Here is a 26,178-nt window from a genome sequence, read left to right on the forward strand (position 1 = left end):
AGTATTAAAGCTCAGATGTGTGCAAAATTGACCAACATCTGTATGCATTATTTGTATATTAAACATTAACCATGTTATGATTGGAAAGAGGCACATTCATCCATTGTGCATGAATTTGTGGCTGTCCCCATCAGTCAAGTACAGTCATTTCACATTATACACATTTTGCCAAGATGCATTTCTATCCCCAAATATAGTTTGTAAACACCACAAGGAAGACCTTCATGAGGGTCATAACTGTTTTCAGCACCAAACTTTTTTTTTTTGTGTATTCCAGCTTATGGATGTAGGAAATTCTATTTACTCCCCTCTATCTGGGTGCATTTCCATTCCTTTCAGCCAGGGTTTGGCCAGCTACTGCCTTTAAATGTTGACAATGCCTCACTTATGCCACCCTGTATGTCCACCAAGAGTGTTTCTTTGATTACACTCTCCTTCCAGCCATGCAAGCCCATGCTGGTTTTTGTCAAACAGATATTCTAAAATGTAAAATACGATGTATGATAGATGGCCAACTTGCCTACCTACAAATGTCTGTGAACCACTCCATGACATATTTCAGAAATCTAAGCTTCTGAAACCCCGCAGCAGGAGGAAAACTTTAATTTTTGGGTATTATCAAAATTGTTGCTTATAAAAAGCGTATGGGGCTCATTGATAATGCTATAATGTGGTGCATGCTATGACATTCTGCCATAATCCTTGGTGTAGACACTGTGGGCTCGGTGTCCTAATGAAATGCAGATGAGGTTTGGTTAGAACGGTAACCGAGCTGTAATCAATTAGCTGCAACCCATGTCCTCTAGGGGAAACCTAAGCCCTAGCACCCAAGTAGGCGTGAATTGCTACTGATTGCGAAAACAAATAGAAAATGTATAGGTTTCCACCCAGGTGTAGCACCGAGCTTTCATTCTCTGGTGTTTGACAGCCTGCGTTATTTTGGTGCCCCTTGCAACAGCCTGTTTTTTTTTTTTTTTTATTTAAATAGATTTTTGAGATTTTGCCAAATGAAAGCCATACAAAACAAATACAAATAAACATAAATCATAAAACAGTGCACTTGTATTGCATGATGTTACAGGGCACCTCATGTAGGTTGTACTAGTTGAGGTACAATTTTTTTTGTTTCCTTTTTAGGCTGTCCCCCGCCCTCTGATCACGTAAAAAGTCACAGGAAGCACAGATAGGGACAGGGAAGAAGGGACCAAAGCGGAGAGAGAAGAAGCCTACTCGCCATTGTCTAAAAGGGTTGGTATCCAGGTCGTTACACTAGACAACTTCAGGGTGGTTCATAGGGGTCTAAGTATTTGTCCAGGGATGCCCACATTTTCCTGGTGGGCTGTCTCCACGGTGAGTCTCGTAGGGCCACCGTATCTGCACCTCTAAGGTACCTGCTGTTAGTAGGAGATCAAGTAAGTCGCTATCTTGTTGAGAGACTGCCTCTGTACTAATAGGGGCTGTTGCCAGGGTGGCAAACTCAGTTTTAAGGGAACATCCTAACATGTTTATAAAGGCAAAGATCTTATCCCAGTATGATTTGACTTTGGGACAGTGGTATGAGGTGGGCCAGATCACAAGCCCCCCCCCCCCTCCTCCCCCTCCCCCTTCCGCTATTAAAATTCCAGCATTGGTCATTGGTGTTCAAGCCTAGGTTAGCCAGGCACGCTGGGGTCCAGTGTAGTTTGTGTAGTGTCCAGAATTTTGTCTGAGCTAATACCGGGGTTATCTTATTTTGTATGGGGGAGGACCATAGTGCCTGGGTTTCTTTCTCGCTCAGTGTAACTCCCAGCTGCGGCTCTCAGTATTGTCTTCCATTAAGTTTAGATGTGTTCAGCCGTAGGAGTCTATAAATGTGTGAAACCTGGTGACCTATTTTATTGAGGTTGGACATATACTGGATGATTGACGGCTTGGTAGCAGAAAGTCTCGATTTGGACAGAGCTGTTTTGATTTTTAGGAAGTTACAAAGTTCAATGTCTGGTAATTTGTGGTTTGGTTTTTAACGTCCTATAAGTGGTGGGATTCCCTCCCTCTTCGAGTTGAATAGGGTGGGAGATCCCTGTTTTACTCCACGTATCCATAGAGAGCGGTTTGCCTTTGTATTTTCTTATTGTTTGCCCATAATTATTCCCATCTCGAGTTTTTTATGTTATGTTCCATCTTCTTGTCTACCTTCAGTAGGGCGCTTCTGGTATTTTTGAGTATTGGGTTTACTACCATTTTATGTTTACTGGCTGTTAGTAGTGCTAATGGTTCGAGGTTGTTTAGTATAGCGCTCTACTCTCCGCCAAGCTGGTGTGTATTCCTGGTCTGGCAGAATCCAGTAGCTACCCTGTTTTGCCAAAAAGGCAGTTTGGAAGGTCTTAAAATCTGCCAGGTATAATCCTCCTAGTTTTTCCCCAGTCTTAGCTTTTTTAAGGCTTATCCTTGCTTTTTTGTCTCGCCAGATGAAGTTATTTAGCATCTTATCTATTTTGCGATGGAAGTAGTCAGTAAGAGTTAGAGGGAGCATATTTGCTAGGTAGTTGACCATTGGGGTAACCATCATTTTAATTGTCTCAATCCTTCCCCACCACGTAATGAATTTAGGCGACCAGCCCTCCAGCAGCTTCTTTACTTTGTCCAGCAGTATTTTTTCATTTTGTTCCAGTGTGTTTTTAAGGTCGTTGCCAAAGTAAATGCCCAGATATATTACGAAACTTGTTTGCCAGGCGAGACCCGAATCCCCCAATATGTCTCTAGTGGTGTCTATGTTGAGTGGTTTGCATTCTGACTTGCCTTTAAGTTTATATCCGAAGTGGGACGAATACTTGTTTATGGATTCCATGAGTGCCTTAATGGAGGATTTAGGGCTTTCTGTGACAACAAGGATGTCATCCGCATACGCTGCTAGTTTGATTGTGACATCATTGATGGAGGAACCCTTTCATCTCTTCATTGTTCTCGATGACTTTAATCAGAGGCTCTAGTGCTAGTAAGAATAGCGAGGGGGACAGGGGGCAACCTTGCCTTGTCCCTCTTTGCAGAGTGAAGGGCTCAGTCAGCCCCATTGACCACAATGTGAGCCGTAGGTTTGTTGTATAGTGCCATAACTTTCCTTGTGAAGGAGTTTCCCAAGTTGAAAGTCTGCATGCACTGTTCTAGGAAATGCCACGATACCCTATCAAACGCCTTCTCTGCGTCTAGTGTGATGGTCACAGCAGGTTTGATCGACTTGGCCGCTCTATCGAGGATATGGCATAGAAGTCTGGTGTTGTCGTGTGACATGCGTGTCTTGAAGCCAACTTGAGTGTTGCTTATAAGTTGTGGAAGAACCTTATTAAGCCTTGATGCCAGTATTTTTGCATATATCTTGCAATCTACGTTAATTAAAGAGATAGGCCTGTAGTTTTGGGGGAACTGGGTACTTTTGCCTTCTTTGGGGATAACTATAATATTAGCTTCGGACATGGTATTTGAGACCACCCTGCCCCCTCGCAATGGTTAAATACTTTTCTCATAGTTGGTTGTAGCTGAGTTATGAAAAGTCTTATAGAAAATGGCTGTGTAACCATCTGCCCCGGGTGCCTTATTAGCTTTGAGGGACTTTATTATCCACAGACCCGCTCTTTCGCTCAGAATTCTGTTGAATTCGTATTTTATCTTTGTGAGTTCTGTAAGTACCCCTGCGTTCCTTGAGTCTGAGATATGGGTTGCCTCTAGTCTTTGGATATCCGTTTCTGATGGATACATCTGTCAGTGGATTCCTCACCTTGTGAATATCCCCTGCGCCAGCAACATTCGGAAACTTTTGGAGCAGTCCACGCCGATGGGGTCGAAGACGACGTCGCAGAGACACGGCTCTGCTCGCGACTCCGCTGACGTCACCGGCTCCATAAGAAGACCTCGTCGGCGTGATGACGTCAGGTCCCTTTTTTCCGTGCCGTCGATGCCAACGGATTTCGGGAATCGCTGTTGGTAGCTTCACTGTTACTTTGTGTTTCTTCTGGGTTTCTCTGTTTCTCTTTCGAAAAAGATCTCGACAAAGAAGTCTTGCTTCAAGGCCTGTCATGAATGTGGCAAACAAATGTCGATCACGGATCCACATGACGACTGTGTATGGTGTTTGTCATCTGACCATGATGTGGATGGTTGTTCTTGCTGTCGCAAGATGAGCTCCAAGGCTCTGAAAGAAAGGGAGGCGAAACTCTTCATCGCTAGGATGAAAAAGGAGAAGAGAGGAAGAAGGAAGTAGAGGACGAGGTCGGCGTCGAAGTCGACTTCGGGGCATGCTTCACGATACAAGAAGAAGAGGAGGCATTCTTCTCGACATCACTCTGACAAGAGTTCGGCTCCGAAGCCGAAGTCACCAACTCTACGCCGAAAGGACTCTGTGTCTCCTTCACCCGTTCCGGATTCGCCTCCTGGTCCTTCTTCTCCAGTGGCTTCACCGGCTCCGGCTACTTCTCCGGCTACTTCTCCGGCTCCGGTTCCATCTCCGACGCCGGTTCCATCTCCGCCTCTGGTTTCATCTCCGGTTCAGTCTCCGGTCCCGGTTGAGGAACTTTAAGTACTGGGTGAGCCTGCGATGCCGCTTATTCCACTGTCAGTGCCGGTTGGCCCGAGTCTGGTGATGCCTGAATAGTACCCTGCGTTCCCTGGACCAGGTCAGGACCCCTCGCATTATTTAAATGCAATGTATGGGGTATTTTCGAGAGCCATGTACACCACTGGTGCACCTGCGGGTCCGATGGGTCCAATGGCATTCAATTTGGGGGTGCCGCAAGTCTATCCGCAGGCCCCTTTCATGCCATTTTTTCCGGCGACGCCGTCTTGTCATCTACCGGCGCCGAGGACGTCGACGCCGCTTCCTTCTTCGCCGGCGCCGGCTCGACCTCGTTCGACGCCGTCTGCTCCTGCGAATCCACGTTCAACGCTGGCGGATTCAAACACAGCATCGCCGATGCCGCTTGTACGGATTCGGTCCAGAAGGGAGACTCAGAGTGATTGATGAGTGAAGGTACCTTCTGGAAGAAGCAGAAGGAGAGCTTGTGGAGTCTGACTAGGTGTTTGAGGAGCTTAAAGAGGCTAGTGGCCTGGATTTGTCTCCTGAGTGGGAAATTACTCCACCTTCCGATGAACCCTCGAAGGATGTGGCTCCATATCATGCAGTCATCAGGAAGGCTGCAGAACTGCTGGATCTTCAGTTGCCAACTACTGAGTTCAAATCAAACATTCTGACTGAAGTATTGCATTCTCCTACTGCAGTTTCGGAGCCGTTGTTGCCTTTTAATGAGGCCATTATTGACCCTGTGTTGGAGGTGTGGCGTAAGCCTTTTTCTGCTCCCGCAGTCTCTAAGACGGTTGCGAGGAGGTATAGGGCGGCTTCAGGGGACCCGGAGTTCTTGACATCGCATCCATCGCCTGAAAGCCTGGTGGTTCAGGCGACTGGTTCAGGAAAGTCCAAGGGTGCTTTTCCTCAGGTTCCAGGTGACAGAGAGGCAAAAAAGCTAGATCAGTCGGCCAAGAAGGTCTTTTCATCGGCCAGCATGGCACTTAAATCAACAAATGCAACTTGCCTCTTGGGACGCTATATTCATGCGCTCGTGGACTCTGCGAAGAAATTGGCACCAAAACTATCTGAAGAGGATAGGGTTGGCTTTAATGAGGTCTTGACTGATGCCCAGGCAGCAGTGCGTCAGGTGATTCAGAGTGGGCTGGATACAGCGGATTCAGTGGAGAGTGTCATGGGGTCTTCTGTTGCCACCAGGAGGGGTGTGTGGCTGAAGTCTTCTGAGTTTTCCCCAGATGTACAGTCGACTCTGTTGGACTTGCCATTTGATGGATCTGGTTTATTTGGCAAAAAGGCAGATGCTGCTCTTGAATGTTTTAAGGAGAGCAAGGCTACGGCCAAGTCTCTGGGCCTTCAATCCCAGTCAAGGGGGTCGTTTAAAAGGTACAAAGGTTTCGGAAGGGCAACCTTTCGTTCCTACAGGCAGACCCAACAGCAGCAGCAGCAGCAGCAGCAGCAAGGCTCTTTGTCGAAAGGATACAGAGGTAGTCAGGGGTCGCTCACGTGGCCGTCAACTCTCCTCCTCTTCCTCTTCCGCCCCTCCTTCCACCGCAAAGCAGCCCTAGATCTGCCATTCTGGATTATGTTGGTCCTGTGGGGGCCGGCTTACCCATTTTCTACAAGATTGGGAATCTGTAACTACAGATCTTTGGGTTCTAGATCTTGTAGAAAATGGGTATGCCCTTCCCTTTCGGGAATTCCCTCCAAATTACCCTCCTTGTCAAGGGGCTTGCTCAGAGAACCACCGTCTTCTCCTGCAGGAGGAAGTCCTGAAGTTGTTTCAGAAAGGTGCGATACAGGTGGTTGTAGAGCAGGAGAGGGGTCAGGGATGCTACTGCCGGTATTTCCTGATTCCAAAGAAGGACGGCAGGTTGCGTCCGATATTGGACCTCAGAATCTTGAATCTTTTTCTAAAGCAAGAGAAGTTCAAGATACTCACCCTTGCTCAGGTTCTTCAAGCGCTGAATCAGGAGGACTGGATGGTGTCGATTGACTTGCAGGATGCGTATTTTCACATCCCCATCCTGAAGTCGCACAGGAAGTATCTCCGGTTTACAGTAGGGTCGCAACATTATCAGTTTGCGGTCCTTCCGTTTGGTCTTACAACTGCACCCCGAGTCTTCACGAAGGTGATGGCAGTGGTGGCAGCCCATCTCAGAAGGTCGGGGATTTCCGTTTTCCCCTATCTGGACGACTGGCTGATCAAAGCGGAGTCGCCAGAGAAGGTGCTGCGTCATCTGCACGATACAACTCAGCTGTTGTACAAATTGGGTTTTTCGATAAATGTGCCCAAATCTCACCTGGTGCCCTCTCAGCGCAACCTGTTCATAGGTGCGGTACTGGACACTACTGTGTGTCGAGCATTCCCTCCTCCTCAAAGGATTCTCGACATACAGGAAATGATTCCTTTGTTTTACAATGGAGCGGTCGTTCCAGTTCTGAAGGTCCTTCGTCTGCTCGGTCTGTTTGCTTCCTGCATTCTGTTGGTCAACCATGCACGCTGGCACATGAGGGTGCTCCAGTGCAGTGGTATCAGCACAAAGGAGATCTCAGGGAGTCTGTGAGGATCTCCAGAGAAGCTGCGGCGGATCTGTCTTGGTGGAGCGTGGAGGGCAATCTGTCTCAAGGAAAGCCCTTTCATCTACCTCCATCTGTGGCCACAGTGATTGCGGATGCATCCACTTTAGGGTGGGGTGCTCATCTGGGGGATCTGGAGATCAAAGGTCTTTGGTCTCCAGAGGAAAGGTTGCTTCACATCAACCTTCTGGAATTGCGGGCGATTCATTTGGCACTCAAGGCCTTCCTCCCTTCCCTTCGCGGTCAGTCTGACGGACAACACTACCGCAATGTGGTATGTCAACAAACAGGGAGGAGTGGGGTCTTTGTCTTTGCAGAGAGGCTCTGCGTCTATGGTCCTGGGCTCAGGATCATCAGATTTGTCTGTTGGCAAATCATCTGGCCGGAGTTCTGAACGTGCATGCATGCAGACAGTCTGTCGGCAGTTCTCCGCCGACCACGAGTGGAGGCTCCATCCGGAGGCTGTTCGTTACGTCTTTCGAATGTGGGGAACTCCTCGGGTGGACCTGTTCGCCACTCACGAGAATGCTCACTGCCCGCCATTCTGCAGTCTCCATTATCCGATGCAGGGAGCATTGGGGGACGCGTTTCAGTTGAGTTGGAGCTCACGACTCCTTTACGCGTTTCCTCCCATACCCTTGATTCCTCGGGTTCTGAAGAAGGTTCGCGAAGACCAGGCCCAAGTCATATTGATCGCCCCGGATTGGCCAAGAAGGGTGTGGTATACAGATCTTCTCCACCTCTCCTCCTGCCCTCCACTCCGTCTCCTTCTGAGGGCAGACCTTCTCTCGCAATCGGAGGGGCAGGTTCTACACCCCCACCTCCAGAGCTTACACCTTCATGCCTGGAGATTGAACGGGGCAACCTGAACTCTTTTTCTCTCCCACCTGATGTGGTAGATGTAATTTTGTCTGCCAGACGTCATTCCACCAAATCTATCTATTCCTATAGGTGGTCTAAATTTGTTCTCTGGTGTGGTGAGAAGTCCATTGATCCTTTGAAGGCTCGTTTAACTGACATTCTGCAATTTGCCCTTTCTCTTGCTCAGCAAGGCTTTGCTGTGGCCGCTGTAAAGGGATACTTATCGGCTTTCCTTTGCTTGCCGGATCAGCCGTCATTATTCAAATCGCCTATTATTCATTTTCTTAAGGGCCTCGCAAACAGGTTTCCTCCTACTCCCTTTATTGTGCCTCAATGGGACTTAAACCTTGTCTTAACTTATCTTATGGGTTCTCCCTTCGAGCCTTTACACAAGTGTCCCTTGAGACTGTTGTCTTTTAAGACGGTTTTTCTCATTGCAATCACCTCGGCAAGGAGGGTAAGTAAGCTTCAAGCTCTAAGCTCAAAACCCCCGTTCTTGACCATTCATGCTGAAAGAATGGTACTCAGGACCAGGGCCGCATTTCTGCCTAAGATGGTAACTCCCTTCCATCTGGGGCAGTCCATTACCCTTCCTACCTTTTATCCTCCCCCTCACCCTTCCAAGGAGGAGGAGAGACTTCACCACTTGGACCCTAAGAGGGCGGTGAGCTTCTATCTGGACAGGACTAAAGACTTTAGAGTTGATGACCAGCTCTTCGTGGGCTTTGTTGGCTGTAGGAAAGGTCGAGCGGTGCACAAGCGCACCCTTTCCAGATGGATTGTCTTGTGCATCAAGATATGCTACTCTTTGGCTGGTAAGGAACCTCCAGAGGGTTTAAGGGCTCATTCCACTAGAGCAAAGTCTTCCACTTCTGCTTTGTCTAGGAGCGTTCCTGTGGAGGACATTTGTAGGGCGGCAACTTGGGCCTCCCTCCACACCTTCGCAAAACATTATTGCTTGGACACCGAGGTGAGGAGGGACGGACACTTTGCTCGATCCGTCCTTCAGGACTTTCTGGTATAGAAGGGTGGACACCCTCCTCCGGGAGTGGGGACTGCTGTGGGAATCTATTCACAAGGTGAGGAATCCACTGGCAGATGTATCCATCAGAAGAACAAGTTACTTACCTTCGGTAACGCTTTTTCTGGTGGATACAGTATCTGCCTGTGGATTCCTCACTGACCCACCCTCCTCCCCGTTGTCCATCCTTCTATACCTGCAATTCTGTTAGTGGTGTTTCAAAATGTGTTTTGTTACTGTCAAAGGCATTGTGTTATTTCTTTTGCCTTTCTACTTATTCTCCACACTGTGTGTGTTGCTTTATATATTATATACTGTGTATATATTGCTGTCAGTCCGTCCGTGTGCCTCGAAGGCACGGAAAAAAGGGCGGAACTGACGTCATCACGCCAACTAGGTCTTCTTATGGAGCCCGTGACGTCAGCTGAGTCGCGAGCGGAGCCGTGTCTCTGTGACGTCGTCTTCGACCCCATCGGCGTGGACTGCTACAAAAGTTTCCGAATGTTGCTGGCGCAGGGGATGTTCACAAGGTGAGGAATCCACAGGCAGAAAAAGCATTACCGAAGTTAAGTAACTTGTTCTTCTAGTAGGTCCAATTGTGCCTTTGCGTTCTTGTTCATCTTTTCTTTAATGTCCATAATTGTCCCCCTAATTGTGGCTTTAAAAGCGTCCCACATGTTTTTTGGGTCTATATTTCTAGTGTTGTTAAAGTTAATATATTTTTTTATGGCCATCTCTATTTTGGATCTGTTGCTCTGGTCTGTCACCACATCGCTGATGAATCTCCATCTTCGTGGATGGTTCTCATTGTGACGTCCGCACAGTAGGAGACTGATACAGGAATGGTCTGAGGCAGTTCTTGTGGCTATGTCTGTATGCTCTATTAAGTGTGTGTGTGTGTGTGTGTGTGTGTACCTGTGATCAGTATGTAATCTATTCTGCTGTATGAATTGTGTGGGTTTGAGTAAAATGTGTAGTCTCTCGTGTCTGGGTGTTGAAGTCTCCACGTGTCTTTAAGATTGAATCTGGTACATAACATTTTCAGTACGTTGTGTGCCCCCGGGGGTAGTGTATGGCACTGTTATTGTCTGTCTATAGTGTAGTCTAACGCCATGTTGAAGTCACTTGCCATCACTGTTGGGTCATTTTGTGGGAGTGACTCCAGCCTTCCCGAGATGTTATCCCAGAAACCGGAGTCATCCGTGTTTGGTCCGTAGATGTTGAGTACATGAATGTTCCCCCCCCCCCCCCCCCCCCCCCCCCCCCCTTTCAGCTGTGTTAATAGAATTCCCCCTTCTACATCGCATTGTTTATCTTCTATAATTATATTGGAGTTCCTATTTATCAAAGTGATCACACCCCGTTTCTTACCTACGGCCGGAGAGCATGCCATCTGAGCAACCCATCTTGCCCTAATCCGTTCTGAATCGTCCAGGGATAGCCTATTCTCCTGTAGGAGAAAGATGTCTGCCTTAGTTTTAGCTAAGTAGTCAAGTATTTTTTTCCTTTTAACTGGGTGATTGAGACCTTTAACATTTAGGGAGACTATCTTTAAGTTGGACGTTAATATTTTCATAGGGTTAGATGTCATTTTATTATGCTAGGTAAGGGTTGTTTGATCAAAGCCATTTTCCTTCTCCGTACAGTATTTCTCCTGCTCTCACTGAGACTTTGTGTGTGTGCTTTCTGTGTCAAACCTCTCTGGGCCTACGTCCCCGCTCCCTCCTGTGGCCTGGTGTCGTTCTCTACATTGCGTGCAAAAGTGTAGATGGAAAGATTTAAAGAGGAAAGGGTACAGTGGGCGGAGACAAAGCATGAGTTCCTGACATACATTACTAACATGATGTAAAATAAGATTAACCCCCTCCCCCCTTGCCCCCCCCCCCCCCCAACCTACACATAGAATTCTGGACGTGCGACAGCAAAGATCCAGCTCCGCTTCCCCTGGGATAGTATGTGTCCGTATGTGCATGCATCTGTGGCGTTAATCACCCTAGACTCAAAGCTAAGCGCATCTTGTCTAGCATGCTAGGTTCCCCTCTTGCGGAGTACGGGCGTTCCCACACTGTTAAATCAAATACAAAACACATTTGTACTGTAGTATTGATCTTAGAAAGGATATAGCGTTTGTTGTTCTCGTATCAGCCTTATTGTCTCAGCATTGTTTTATTTATTGGCGCGCTCCTTTTTAAGATCCAGGTGTAGGTACTTCACTGAGGTAGTTTCGGCTGTCTGGCTATTGAGGTACATAGGTGTGAAAAAGTATCTGCCTGTCTGAGGTAGATCATGAGGTAGACCGTGAATGTTTGAGTAGTAGTGAAGATTGACCGCAAAGTCAGAATTTTGAGATGACATACATTTATACATTCCCCCCTAGATCTGGCGAGGCTCTCCTCTTGTTCGCGCTTGCTTGGGAAAATTCCATTTCTTGCAGCGTCGGACCTTGTAGATAACTGGACAGGTCATTGGGTCATCGAAGATGTGCGTTCTGCCTTTGTCGGTGATTCTGAACTTCGTGGGGCCAATGAATGAGAAAAGGATGTTTTCCTTCCTTAATCTATCTCTTTGGGCTAGAAATCCTTTCCTAACGTCCACTGTGCTTGGAGTAGTCTTGGGTGAGGATGATTTTTTGGCCGTTCCACTGCAGATTCGGTTTTTTCCTGGCCACTGCAAAGATGGCTTTGGTGTGTTGTAATCTAAGAGGCTTGCATATTATGGGGTGTGGTGTAGTCATATTTGAAGTTCTGAAGGCTGGAACTCTGTATGCCTTGCCTAGCTCTAGCGGGAGGTCAAATTTAATGTTAGTAATTTTAGGGATCATGTCCTGTATGAATGCAATGCACGACCCCTAGTATTCTAATGTTCCCCCTCCTGTTGCGGTCGTCTAATTCTGCTGTTTGTCTTCGTAGCATTGCTGTGGTTTTGGCAAGTTCTAGCAAAGCCTTGTTTGCCTTTTGTTCGCTATCCTCCACATCACTCACCCTCTGCTCTACTTCTGTTAGTCTATTGTTCGCTGCATGTATGCCTGCTCTGACCGCATCCATTTCCAGCTGGATAGCATCCGTGGTTTGTTTAGTCGATTTTGCTAGGTCGTGTACTTACGCCAGTTTTTTCAAAATCACGTCCAGCGTGCTGTTGATATCAGGTCTTTGTTTGATAGGGGAGTCCAGAGCGTCACTCTTATTCTTTTTGGGCTGCTGCGTGAGTTTCCCGTCATTACCAGCCATGCCTACTAGCCCTCTTCTCTCCTGCTGTAGGCTGTGCCTTCCTCTGACTTTCCGCTCTATGGTTTGTTCTCTTGTGATCCTCCCTTGTTGACAGATAGTTATCGCTTTTGTCCCCCCTTGGTTACAGTACAGTCTCTGAGCCGGTGGCTGTTGGGCTTGACGGTCTTGCCGACAGTTTTTCCTCCAATGAGCTCTGGTCCACTCTGTATATTGGTTTTATGCTGGCTGACCTGCGCAAGTAAGCTGGTTGCTGCTATCCTTTAGACGACGTTGATTTATATTTTTTATTTTTAAAGCTTGGTTGCAGCTAGTTCTTCCGCGTTATGCACCCCACTGAGTTTTGATCACCACGCTCACCTTGAACATATCTCATGTAACTATATAGAGACACCGCTACACCTTTACTAAAATCGCATTTCTGTGATATTATGTGTGGCCGCGATAGAAGAGTTGGGGTCTTTCCAGTCTCTCTGTGGTTTGTATGCCTTGCCTTTGCTATGTATCGTTATGATTAGCTAGGGGTTCTGTCCTTAACTTGCTCGATTACCAGTATGCCAATTGTGGAGGTTTTTATTATTTTCTTTCCCCTCTGTGGCAATTACTGATGACTTTCTTTCGTTACATTTGCTCCTTTTCAATACCCCCATTAAGGTAGCCTCTTTAAACTGGTTTGTGTTGGTCATCCACTGCTTGCATCCGAAGCTACAGAATGTTGCTTTAACCCCTGCTCTGCTGAGCGTGCACTGACAAGGACCTTGTATAGACCAAGTTGATTGTCTGGCAGAGCTAAGATGGCGGCACAACAGTATGTGGCGGCGGCTCCCACAATAGAATGCACTTTTGTTTCGTTTTTTAATTTTTTTTTATTGTACACACAACATCCGTCCACGATTCTTCTCGTGCTTGATGGCACCCGTTAGGCACAAACTCGCGCTTGCGTTTACCAAAAGCCGCACATTTTACTATTTCACTGCGGCGATCCTTTATCGTGTCCCTAATCTCCCCGTCGCTCCCCGGCTGCACTCTTAATACCGGCCGAGTTGTTTTGCCAGCTCTCCCAAGATGGCGGTCCCCATGCCAAATTTCAGTTTCGCTCTGGGAGGTTTATCGATCGTCTTTCCCTCCCGGGCTCCTACAATGAATACCGTTGCCTCCGTGAAGCCTCACGGGAGGTCCCCAGCACTAACCTTTAGTGAGCTTGCTGCTGGTCTCCCTGCAAGCGTAGTTATTATTCGCAGTCTGCATGCGATTCAGGCATCAGGAAGGGGGTTTCACTTTGCGGGCACCATCTTGGATCTTCCTTCTCTTTCTCACCAGGAGTTTTCTTCTTCACTGATTGTCTTCCCTCTGTTGCTGGGGTTGGGTCAGATAGTCGGGTCTACTTCTCACCTGATCGTTCCGGCGTCATTTGGTATGTTTTTTTTATTTTTTGGTTCCTCAGCTCATGTGTGTTCAGGCGTCTGCACCCATTGCCGTCCAAGCCACGCCCCAGCAACAGCCTGCTTTGAATTACACACTCACTCTTTGAAGCTCTAGTACTAACATGATTTTCCATTATTCAGACACTGTATCCTTCAGCCATTTGCCTCTATGTGGAACTGAAGGGCTCTCCAGTGCTGGTTTATCTTGTTTGAGGGATGAGGAAACTAAATCAATGTAGGGCATTCGATTACTTTTTGTTCCAGTGCACAGGCTATCATTTTGTGTGCCAAAAATAAGGTTGGATATTAAATGCCAATGTTTTACCAGCTTACAAGTTGCTAGATTCAGAAGGAAGAGTGTTGGATTGAGACAAGTACTTTTCACTGCTGATTCATTGCAGTAGAGTGGACGCAAGGATTTAGAAAGATCCATTAAAAGGAGAAGAGTTGTATTTTAAGTGGAAATGAAAATATAATGAGGGGTTGTCCAAACTGTAACATCAGCTATCGTCGTCAGACCCAGGTATTCTGTTTTATAATAGTCCTGATAACCTTGAATCTCCAGGTATCACCCAGCCCTGAACCGATCTGTAGAGTGTGTGGTAAAGGGAAACTAATCTGTATCTTGCTGTTTAACAGCCTACCCAAAAAAGTGGTTCAAAGACTGCCAAAAGCACAGGATTCTAAAGCCACAATGTTTTTCTCGGCCCCCAGTGGACAGCTCCATATTAAAAAAAAAAAAAGCACTGGCAAAACCAATAGGTCTCACCTTTTGGCTTTGCCTATGGTTTTGGTGATGCTGGTCAGCATCGGTAGAAGCAAAAATGGCTTATTTCTGCTGCTAACCAGACAGGCCATCCATTTAGTTTTCTTAAATGTATTATTTCAAGATAATGGATGTGTTGAGCAGTAAAAGCAATTTTTTTTTTTTAAAAGGTGCGCGAAAGTAAAGAATGTTTGATGGCGGGAAGCAACAGAGGGGCAAGAGGCATTGGGGAAAGAAAGGTGATAACGTGAGGGATCCATGGTGAGCAAGGAGGGTCAAGAGATCAACAGCGAGGGGGTTATTTAAAAAAAAAAAAACCAAGCATTGGCATAGCCAATAGTTCGCACCTTTGGGGCCTTATAAGTATTTAGTTATGCAGCACAATATCCTTCGTGCAACAACATCAACTGTTGCATGGCTAAACACTTATAAGGTCCCAAAGGCGAGACCTATTGGCTATGCCAATGCTTGTTTTTTTTTTAATACCTAGTCTGGAGTTCCAAGGGTTTAACAGGCCTTTATCCAAACTGACAAGCATACGGCGGCGCTTGGGCTCCCCCTGCTGGCTATATTAAAGGTAGTTTTATTTCCTTTGGTCGAGAGTGAAAGTTTTTTTATATATATATTTGGCCTTTTTAAGGCTTGTATATTTGCTTCTGTTTTTTACAACTATTATAATAATCAGCTATTTAGGAGTGTTCAATGGCTGTGACCAGCCCCAACGTTCACCCAGCGGTTGAACTTGTTGGGGACTCTGTTAAGAAGTTCTTGGAAGAGGAGCTGAGATTCTCTGTTGAAGAGGCAATGAACGCCGCACTTGTTAAGAGGAAGAAGGACACTCCCTCAGTGGATAACGATTTTTCCTTGTCTGAGGAAAACTTCCCTTTTACCTCAGATACCCACAAAAGAGTAACGTTTCTCAGAAGAGGAGGAATCTAGCGAAAGCAGAGACAAACGCTTATAATGCATTTTATTAGGTCAGTAGGAAAGAATGCACTGTTAAGGATTATACATGTCCAGGGAAGATTTTTAGCTCCTCGCTGGATGATAAAGCTCATTGCCAATGTTACGTAGAGAGCAATAAATCACGCTAATGGATTTCGAAGTTTTTATAATGCACATAAACGAAAAAAAAAATGTCATCTTATTGTACCAGATAAAAATCCCCCTGACTGTTTTTTACGCAGCAGAATCAATTGATATTAAGAACTGGGTGTTTGTGGATTTAGTGGAAGGAAGAACCGGAGGTACATCGGCAGGAATTTATGCAATTAGATTAGAATTAGGGTTGTCCAAGGTTTGTCTTCGACATGGCAGCACTTTTTAAGGTGGGGTCTCGGGGTTTCAGTAATTTCCGAAAATAACTCTTTGCATGAATTATTAGCCAGTGTAATCATTAAGGAAAAATGTTTTCATTTTTCACTCGGCAAAAGTAGATTTGCCTTACAACTTTTTAAATTGAAGAAATAGATATTTATAAAAATGTTGAAAGTGGAATTAAAGCAGTTTCTTAAGAAATGTTGCTCAGCTGTTAATATGCAAAGAGATATAAAGTCCTGTATTAGTAAAAACACTTTTTTAGACGTTCTACATATAAAATAAAAATGGTACAATCTTATGTAAAATGGAACTTGGATCTTTGGGTGGAGAAAATTACACTAGTTTTTATGTTCCCAGCCCCCTAAGTGAGGCATTCAAGTTGGGCCCATCTGGAACTGAAAATAAGGGGCCTCTCATCTCTTAAGGATGCTGCTCTGAACGCTAAGCACTCAGTGAGGCGTCAACTGCATGTGTTCCAGAGTACCAAATTCTACCGGCAAAATCGGCACATTTTACTGGTGCTGACCCATAGCCCAGATCAAGCTCAATAATAGTAGCTGGTTCTGGTATGTAGCTGGTTGCCTTTCTTCCACGTAAATCTATACTCAGTTGAGCACAATACATTCCATCATCTGTGTGTAGCATTAGAGGTGGGCAAACCAGAGAATTTAGGAGAGCATCCGGGCCTGGGACTTTGCTTGGATGTAAATGTCAAATCTCTAGATAGCTGGGTGAGCTGAGACATGGTTTTGTTGATGGTCAGGGGAGGGAGGTTAAGCATCAGACTGGTGTATTGGTGGATCTGGACATAATACGATAGGCTAGTGCACCTGAAGTGCTGAAAGTTAAGTCAGCCTCATGTAACACTACTTACTCTGGACCAGCCTACCAGTCTGTTGTAGCTTTTGAGCTTCAGATCAGTTTTTAGCATAAAATTGTGGACTGGGGTTCATGCCCAGAAATGCCATTACAGGCTTCTTCATTGGACAGTCACGAGGCCATAACATTAATCAGGCAAATGTATGGTTTGTAATGGGCTTGCAACAGTGAACCCCCACATTCTGACATGTGAACTCAGCAGCATGAAGGCATCTGCCTTTAAATTAAATTGCCATTAAATTTAATGTTTACATGATGTCGGAGGATGATTACAAGTCGTGATCTAAGATGGCTGCCCGTCTGCCTTTGCCTCACACTCAAAACATTAACACGCCCACACACCCCCACCTCCTCTTTAACTATCTTACTCTTACTTCCTTTAATCTTCTTCTCCCTGCCACACACACTACTTCTAGTTGGCCACTTTAGTTCTCTCTCATTTCCATATTTCTTTTTCCTGGTCTTTCTCTCTCTACTATTGTTTTCTCCTACTCAATCTCTTTTCCATCTTGTACTACCCTTTTCTCTTCTGTCTCTTCCCTCCTCTTCTCCTTTTCTTTATGCCTCTACCATTCTTTCTTTCTCCCTGTCCCATAGTTTTGTTACAAAATCGTTGGCTCCCAACAGGAATAATTTTTCAGGTTTCAAAATTACTAACCAGCATAACATTGTCTCCTGAAATTAAATCATATTGTGTCACTCAAGAGACAGCTGGCCCACCAGAATGTCCTCAGCCACTATAGTAACATTACACCTATGTCAGTAGAGACAACCATGTCAGTCACTTGCATTGACAGATGGTTTTCAGTCACGCTAGTGCAATTGAAGTGGGTGAAGGCAAAAGCTCACAGAATGCATTACGTTGTTAACTTAATCCACGGACTGGAATATATAGTTCCAGATAACTCTAAGCCTCTCCACTAGCTATTAAAATATTGGGGCCATGGGGCTCTCCATTTGCCTAACATCGTGTTGTACAACATAGCACACCAGATATCACAATTACTGTATTACGTCAGTGATGGCATGGAAACACTGGACTGGTTACTTTTGAAAAAAAATAATATACAAAATGACATCTCGCGTTACAAGTTATAAACAGTAAACATGCCAGAGACCAATATATGCTCACTGTACAAAGTTAACTTTGAGCACACGCCTTTGCACAGGGTCTTGATGAAAAATGGTTTCATCTATCTGTCGCAATGTAGAACAACGGCAAGCTATTTTTGTGTTTTTGTTGTGCATCATTTAATGTGTGTGTGTGTGTGGGTGTGTGGGGGTGTGTGGGTGTGGGTGTGTATATGTAGGTGTGTGCATATGTGTTTGTATATCCCTGTAACTCTCATTGGCAAAGTACATTTTTACATGTACATGTGTAAGCATCATTTTTAAGAGATAAATTGACTCCTGAGGAAATTTGGTAAGCTCTAACTTACCCGGTATAGGATAGCGCTTGCAGGGCAGTCCCCACCCTTCCCCCTGTGACATGATTGCAACAGAACCATTGCAAAGCAGAATATAACCTGTAAGCAAAAGATTCACCCCCCGAACAAGTGATGGCAAACCATAAGTGCATACAAGCTTACAAAGAACGATGCCTCAGTCCTCTCTGCATCCTTTCTCCAACCTCCCAGAACTAACAAAACCCAGTAAACCCCCACTCTCCCCACTGCAGCAACAGATTGGTTCCCACAGATGCACCCCGCAGATGCACCAGATATAAAACATTCTATGCAGAACACAGCCGCCCAACACCAGCAGACTTGCCTGTATAGCACCCATACTCAACCCAAGGATTAGCTATATGCTGGAGCAGAAATGGCTGCAATGGTGTGTGACTTTTGCACATAGGATTAATCAGAACTCCGATGTTACCTGCTCACCTTCAGACCAGTGACCAGGAACAGCCACCCCCCAATCCACACTCCAGATACAGAAGAAAACATTCGGTTAGGGGGGTTTCCACCGCAAACTGGGTACACACAGACACCTCAGGGCAATATAGTGGGAAGAATGTCACGGAGTGGAGAGGAAGCATCCATTGTCCCACCGTCCTGTGTTGCCCTACTCAGCAGCGTCTCTGGCACTCGCTGCGTTCCTGGTTCAGCAGGGTCTATGTTGCCATCGTCCCGAACCACAATACAGCTGGTGCCTCCCGTCGGTGACCTGTCGCTGCCGCGGGGTGCCCACATCCCTGCCACTCACCCAGAGTGTAGAAGGTGTCTGATTTGCTCAAGGTGTGCACTGGACGCACATACGACCTGTCCAGACAGGACCAGACTTCTTTGAGCCTCTCAAAGAAGTGCAACCTCCTCGCTGCGAGAACATGAAACTTGACCGGACAGCGGAGCATGTCCCGGAGATTCATGGTGCGTAATTTCCTTTTCAACTCCAGGAAAGACTTGCACTGCTGCTGAACCTTCTGAGTATAATCGGGGTAAATTGCAATATTCGCTTTTGAGCTGTGGTATGGGTGCAGCTCTCAGAACTGCCTCCCTGTCCATATAATTCAGTATCCTTGCGTTGAAAGCCCATGGAAAGGTGCTAGGTGGAGTTACAGGTGCCAGTGTCCTATGTGCCCTTTCAATAATGAAGAAATCAATCCCAAGAAAAGTTGGCCTCCCTGTACCAAACAATCATCCCATTTCTCATGGCTGCGAACCAATTTACTTTGAACAACGCCATCCCTTCTTCTCTCTCAAATCTTTGACAATCGCCAAGATCTACTATCTACAATGGCTAACATTTTCTATCCCAACAAAAGATTAAGGGGGAATAGAAGACCACGTCATCCATGGTACAATTTTAGCTGCGGTGTGGCCAAGTCCGATCTTATCGCTGCTATTAAACTTAAGGATTGGCTGTTGATTAGAGAAAAAATGGGAGCATACAAAAGTACCATCGATATGTCAAAAGGAAGTTGGGAGTGTCTTAAATGGGATACCCTATGTAGCGCTTTAAATACCCATGATATGAGTTCCTTTTGGAATGTGGTAAATTCAGGCTCCCAAGACTGTAAACTGGCTATAGAACCAAATATAGGGGCTGATGTATGGAAGGCACATTCCGAATCCTTATACCTAAGGGTGGAGGACCAGGTTGGGCCTGCTGGTAACACACATACCCCCCTTGAGTCAATTGCTCTAGATGCCGCTCTAATCTCCCTCAAGAAGATAACTAATGCATTGAGCAGGGTAGCACTATCTAAGGCACCGAGGCTAAAGAAGATCCCTGGGGACCACCTTCATTGTGAACCTATTATCTGTGCCCCCTACTTGTAGATTATGTTTAATGCCATCCTGCAGGGAATGGCGATTCCTACCACCTGGCCGGGGGTCGATAATATACCAATTTTTTAAAAGTGATCTCAGCTCCTCCCCGTTAACTATCGCCCGGTCAGTCTTATCGACGTAAGCCAAAAAATATTTGCCAGTGTACTCCTAGGGCGACTCCAGAGCTGGATGGATGAGCATAATGTCCTTAGCACCCTCCAGGCTGTGTTTAGAGCAAAGATCTCTACAATAAACCACATTTTTAGGCTACAATTATTACAGTGGAAATCTGTGCGCATAGAGGGAGGCAGCGTTTATTTAATATTTGTGGACCTAAAATCTGCATTCGCCCTGGTACAGAGGGGAAAAACTATGGACAATCTTATTTGCTTTGGGAGTCCCAGCATACCTTTGTCACCTGCTGAAACGATTACATCAGGGCAGTTTTTCCCAAATTGGGTATGGCAAAAATGGTGAACTCCCAGCCCCTATATCTGTAGAAAGAGGTGTACGCCAAGGCTGCGTCCTGGCCCGACCCTTTTCTGCCTTTTTATTAAAGGCTTCGTTGAGTCTCTGATCGCAGGGAAGGATATTGACGCCCCTAAGCTAGCGAATCGTAGAATATCTGCTATGATAGCCGACGATACCCTCCTGCTATCAAAATCACCCATGGGAAACCAAAGGGCCCTAGACATTTTTAACGTTTTTTGTAAAAATAGGGGTCCGGAGATTAACTTACAGAAAACTAACTATATGGTATTCAATACAATTAACAGTACCCGGCCAAATCCCCGCCTAGATGGGAAACCATTGGAGAGTGTGTCCATTTTTGAGTATCTTGGTATTGCGCTTACTGAAAAAATGGACTGGGTGGCGCAAACCAACAAAGCAAGTTTAAAGTTGACCCAGACAATGGAGGGACTGACAAAGGTATGTAGGAGCTGCACCCACAATGTTTTGGGCCCAGCGGTGAAAATGTATAAAGCCCAAGCTAAGGGTGCTGCCCTGTATGGTGCTGAAATCTTGGGTCATTGTCCATATGGCTCTTTATCGAGAAATCCTTTGCTAGGCAACAAGTGGGTCTTCGCCCTAGCTCCCCACTCACACATCTCCAAATGGACCTTGGGATCAGACCAATGGCAGACGAAGCTGCTCTCAGACCTCTTTTATTTTGGCGACGTCTGTGCAGCACCCTGGAATTGGATGCATACAGGGATAAGCTGAGTGAAGTACAGAGTCTACAGGTTGTGGGCAAACTACCATAGCTGGCTTACATTAGGAATATTTGCGTGGCCATGGGTAGGGGTAACTTGTGGAACAACGCCGAAGAAACCCTCCCCATAACTTCTTGGAAGGACCTGATGGAGAGTTATAGGATGCATAAACTTGCCCAGATACAGGGGAGGTCTCTGTCTGGCCCACTGACCTTAGGGTTTCTAGAAGTAAAAGATCAGTATAGACTAGAACCTGTCGTGGATGACATCCAGCCACTCCTTGCCAAGAAGTTCTATTTGCAGTGCTTTCATTGCCTGCTTTCACAAACAAATGGGCGGGTTCATCTAATTTGGGTTGTCCAGCCTGCAACAATGCAGCGGAGACGGAATAGCATGTGCTTAAAAAAAAAAATGTATGTCGAGGATATAAGAGAACGAGAGTCCGATGGCTTTTACAGCTATGTCGAAATATGGGGCCCAGACACTGCACTGAGGTCTTTGGGAAATTGAAATATGACATCCACGTGCCTATTGTGTTTTCGATACCACATTTTCTATTTTCTATGTGTTTTATACGTAGGGCTATCTTATATATGAACTCGTAGGTTTTGCCGGTCTATTGTTAAATATTTTATAAACCGGACCCGATCTTCTTTTAACTTGAATGAAACTATTCTATGACCTTTTAAACTATCATTTTTGACTATAATGTGTTATGTTTTTACATTTTGCTATTACATACACCATTGAACGCTGTCAGGTGAGGGCTGCTATGACATCATGAACCCAGGGAACGGGATTATTATAATGGCCTTTGTGCTGCTCATGTATTGCACACGCACTTTGAGTATGGTCCAAGAACAATGTAAAGGCCATTATGCTGCTCATGTATTGCATATGCATCTTACTGAATCCTATATTTATAGGTTAATTTCTGGTCCACTGTGCGAGGCTTGTGGGATAGCAGAGTGACACTTATTACTGTAATGGCCTTCCTATTTATGTATTGCATACGCAGTTTATTGAACGCGATCTTCCGAACAATGTAAAGGCTATTATGCTGCTGATGTATGGCACACGCACTTTACTGAATCCTATATTTATAGATTAGTTTCTGGCCTGTTGAGGCAGGTATCTGGGATAGCTGAGCGTTTTATGTAATATTACTGTAAGTTTACACCAATTATGTGCAATTCGGTGCCTCACACAGAGCAATGATCGTTTTTATTCAATTGAATGTAATGTACTGTATTTTTACTTGTGCTTTTATGGCCATACAGGCTGAAATAAAGATATTTGAATAAAGAAATCAACCACTCTTTCAGACATAAGGTGTCCTTCACCTAGTGGTCTAGGAAGCATTAAGCCGACTGTCCCTCCACCCTCTCAGGGAAGCCCAGAAAGCTCACATTGTTCCTTTGAGAGCAACCCTCCTCATCCTCAACTCGGTGTTCCAGGGTGTTGGAGACAACCCTCAGCTGAGAGACCTGCTACTTAAATTGCAGTACCTCCATCTGTAGTCCAGTAATGTTGGTTCCTGCCTTCTCCACGTTGTCGGCAACCTTGCGGAAATCTGCCATCCACAGATTTACCTAGATGGACACCCCAACTGTTTGACCCTCAAGAGTTTCTCTCAAGCCCTGTGTTGCCTCTAGTAGGGTGGCACATGAGGCTTTCTCCTGACTCTCCTGGGTGCTTGGGCGTTCCTGACGAGTAAGTCGAGTGGCCTGACGGGAAGTGGAGTATTGAGTGATAGTATGCACCTGCTGCTTTCTCTGTGGCCTGTCCGTCTCCATAACATAGATGTAACGGAGGGGAGTGTGCCCTGGGAGTCTCTCCTAAGGTGGGTCAAGAGAAGTCCCCACAGGTTCTCCTGGCCGAGTGGTTAGAGTCCTGCAGCGGTGGTCTCGCCCCAGGGAGGACAGGTAGCCAAGAGTGACCCAGCTCCAAGTCCGTAAGAATTCCAAGGACCTCTGCAGACAGCCACCACTTGGCAGACCCACAACAGTTACCGGGCCAGAGCATAAGGATGCAATGTGCCACTGACCGAACATGGAGAATCACCCCTCTCAGGGATCTGTTTGAAGCGTGCCAACTTACTTGGATACGATGGCAGAGGTTGGCTAGGGCCCTGGTGCTGAGCACCCTGGACGAGGTGGGTTATCGATGTATCCCTACTGGACTGAGGTCCTCTTCCCCCAGGGGCACCCCTGCTCCTGTCACCCGAGGAGGAAGCCCTACCAGTTCAAGAACACCACTGTTCGCTACTGAAGCCGATTTTCCCCGCTGGTGCAAAGTTCCCCCATTTGGAAGCCACGTTTCTCTGTTGCAGCACTGACTCACCTCATAGCCTCAGGCTTCTCTACTCCTCAGTGTCTCGACAGGGAGCAAATGATGCAGGACCCCTACTGGGGTGAACCCAGGTGTGCAGGCAGTGCCCCCCAACCTCAGTACGGGGGCAACAAATTCTCCCTGCGTCCGGCCAGCTGAGCCCCAGAAGTGTCTGTGCTGTGTGTAAGCTGGCCCAGATGGACCTGATCTGTCATCTGTGAAGCCAACCCCAGGCATCCCCTCACCCACACGCCGTGGGGGAGACTAGACTAGCAAGCAGTTCTCGGGGGAAAAACCAGGGCCTGACTACTCCGATATCTTTGGTGCCCAACGGTGCAGACTGCTGCAATGTCCACTGTCACGGGTGCCATTGCTGCCAGTGGTGCATATCTGGGATTGAGCTCAATCCTCCAAGCGCGGTCTCCTTCGCTCTGTAGAAAGCCCTCCCCGCAGCACCAAGAAGGGAGGCGCAGCAAATGGTCCACGGGCCAGGCTTAGGCTATGGGCTGTGCAGGCCTCGATAAGCGTTACGCAGCCCCCAGCAACGAGTGATCTTTACCTCGGGGCCTCCTTGAATCTAGCTCCCGAGAGTAAGGGGGAGACGTGACTCAGCCAGGTGTCCTCTGCTGGAATGTGGAGCACAGGATAATTCAGGATAATTGTCGCGGGGAGACAGGCTCCTTAAGGGCACGTCTTGGCGGCTATGTTGGCTGACCACTCCTCCCTCGTGCATCTATACATAATCTAGTTTGGATCTTCCGGTGAACCTCAATCTCAACAATCCACCAAGTGGGCAGATTATGCTACCATGACGCAGTATTGGATACCAATCCGCAAAATTGTATCCTTCAGCGGAGAGATTTTAATCTATCCATTTTAAGTGTCCAAATCTACTGCTAACTCCTTACCCAACGGCACCACAGAGATCATCCCTCTGTGAGTCGATGACAACCTGTATATTCTTTGATCCAAAGGCCAGGCTTCACATGAGGCCCTTACAACAAAGCCTAGAGGATCAGTGGAATCCGTACTCATGGAGCTAGGTAAAGATACTGATTCACAATTGACAATTCAATCTCTTTCATGGCAGATCAAACTGAGAAACTTAATTTCAGGGACATCGTTCCGTCAGGATATTGATTAGGATTCCCTGGAAGAGAAGGAAAAGTTACTCACCCATAATCCCAGTACTATTCCATGGGAATCCTTCTCAAAGTATAAGCAATGCTACCACCTCCTCAGACAAAAATACTTAAATCTGAAACAAACTTTCATCCAGGACCCACTTTTCCCATAAAAATGATCTGCCTGGTCACCAGTGGGGCATGATGGGATACAGTATGTATTGTGAGGCCTTATAGGCACAACACAATGCCAGTTTCTTCCATGTTCTGCATTGCAGCCAATTGACTAACACTGTCGTTCATTATCTTCCCTTTTCCTATAAAAAAAAAAGGGGGTTGTGAAAAATGTTCTATGGTCACATTTCTGGTCAGTGACTAATTTCATCTAACTGGCTTATTTTTTTCAAATGAAAGGGAGGCTGGAGATTGGGAGGGAGGTGGGGAGGTGTCCATGAGCACCCCTGTCCATCTCTTGATTGTGCAATAAACACCGTAGTGGAATTGAAAGACTGACCAAGGCGTTCTGTGATTGTTTGTAATGTAGAGCAAATTGTGCACCCTAAGCTTGGTAGCTGACACCCAATGCGGTGTCACTAGTGAAGCCACCCTAAAGCCATTACTGTGTGAAGTTTAATGTAGTGACAGGGAAAGAGGGTTTGCAGTATACCCTGTGCAACATGTAAGTTGGGAATGTCTTTGGTATATTATTTTGAAGCGATTTGAAAGCTCTAAAAATAACAGCAATCATTGTTTTCTGTGTCATTGACCGATTCTTTGGAAAACTTCAACACTTTTTTTCAGTTCTTGATGATTGACATAAGCAGTACCTCTTATGTTATATAAAACCTTGTATTCCTTCATGCACATCAGCAACTTGTCTGTGTAATTGATTAATGTTCCAATTTTATAAGTGTTTTCTTTTCTTGTTATTTAAGGTGTACAATTTATCACAGAACATTCAAGAAGATGACCTTCAGCATCTGCAGGTGTGTAATTGCTTATTTAGCAGGACTTGTATGCTTTATCTTTTGATGGTCATGCTATTTTGTTGCTTTGACAAATGCAAACTAGTGTGATAAGCACCTTTACTTCACTTGACAAATTAATCTTTAATAAAGGCATCTAAAAAGATTTTTAACCCGTTATCTGACAGTTATGATGGAAAAAGTGAAATTTTATTAAAGTCATAGCTTCATTTTCTAGACGCTGAGGCTGAAAAAACAGGCAGTTTGTGATCCAGTGACTTTATAATTACGATATAACTGAATAACGTATGCTTGCCAACCAAACTGGTACGTCTCTTTCCCCCTGAAGTTTCTAAGCCAAAGAACGTTTTGAAACTTGGCTGCAAGTGAAGCTTCTCTCATGCTTTGGCCTCAAACCCACCAGCTGACCTCCTTCTCCTGTGGTTTCTCTTGACTGAGTTGGCAATGGATGTTTTTTGCCACATGAGTATTCAGGATGGGAAGTTTCTGTGGTTTGTCTCCTTTTTGTGTTGGGTAGTCCTTCAGCTGCTGGCTTTGTCGCACATAGTGCAAACTCCTTTGCATGTCTGCTTGTAGTAGCCTATAAAATGCCAAAGCTGGGAGGGCATGGACAAGATGCAGGCC

The 26,178-nt window shown here is 46.0% G+C and overlaps 1 protein-coding gene across 2 annotated transcripts in view; it reads left to right on the forward strand.

Moving 5' to 3' along the window:
* Positions 1-26,178, forward strand: part of ATL2 (atlastin GTPase 2) — a 653,233-nt gene that overhangs the window by 324,778 nt on the left and 302,277 nt on the right. For both annotated transcript variants that reach the window (XM_085612325.1, XM_085612324.1), the window contains exon 5: positions 25,504-25,554. In XM_085612325.1, coding sequence (XP_085468451.1) covers positions 25,504-25,554 — 51 coding nt within the window. The remainder of the gene's footprint in view (positions 1-25,503; positions 25,555-26,178) is intronic.

The sequence above is a fragment of the Triturus cristatus genome, chromosome 6 (genome assembly GCF_964204655.1).
Source record: "Triturus cristatus chromosome 6, aTriCri1.1, whole genome shotgun sequence".
NCBI classification, from domain to species: domain Eukaryota; kingdom Metazoa; phylum Chordata; class Amphibia; order Caudata; family Salamandridae; genus Triturus; species Triturus cristatus.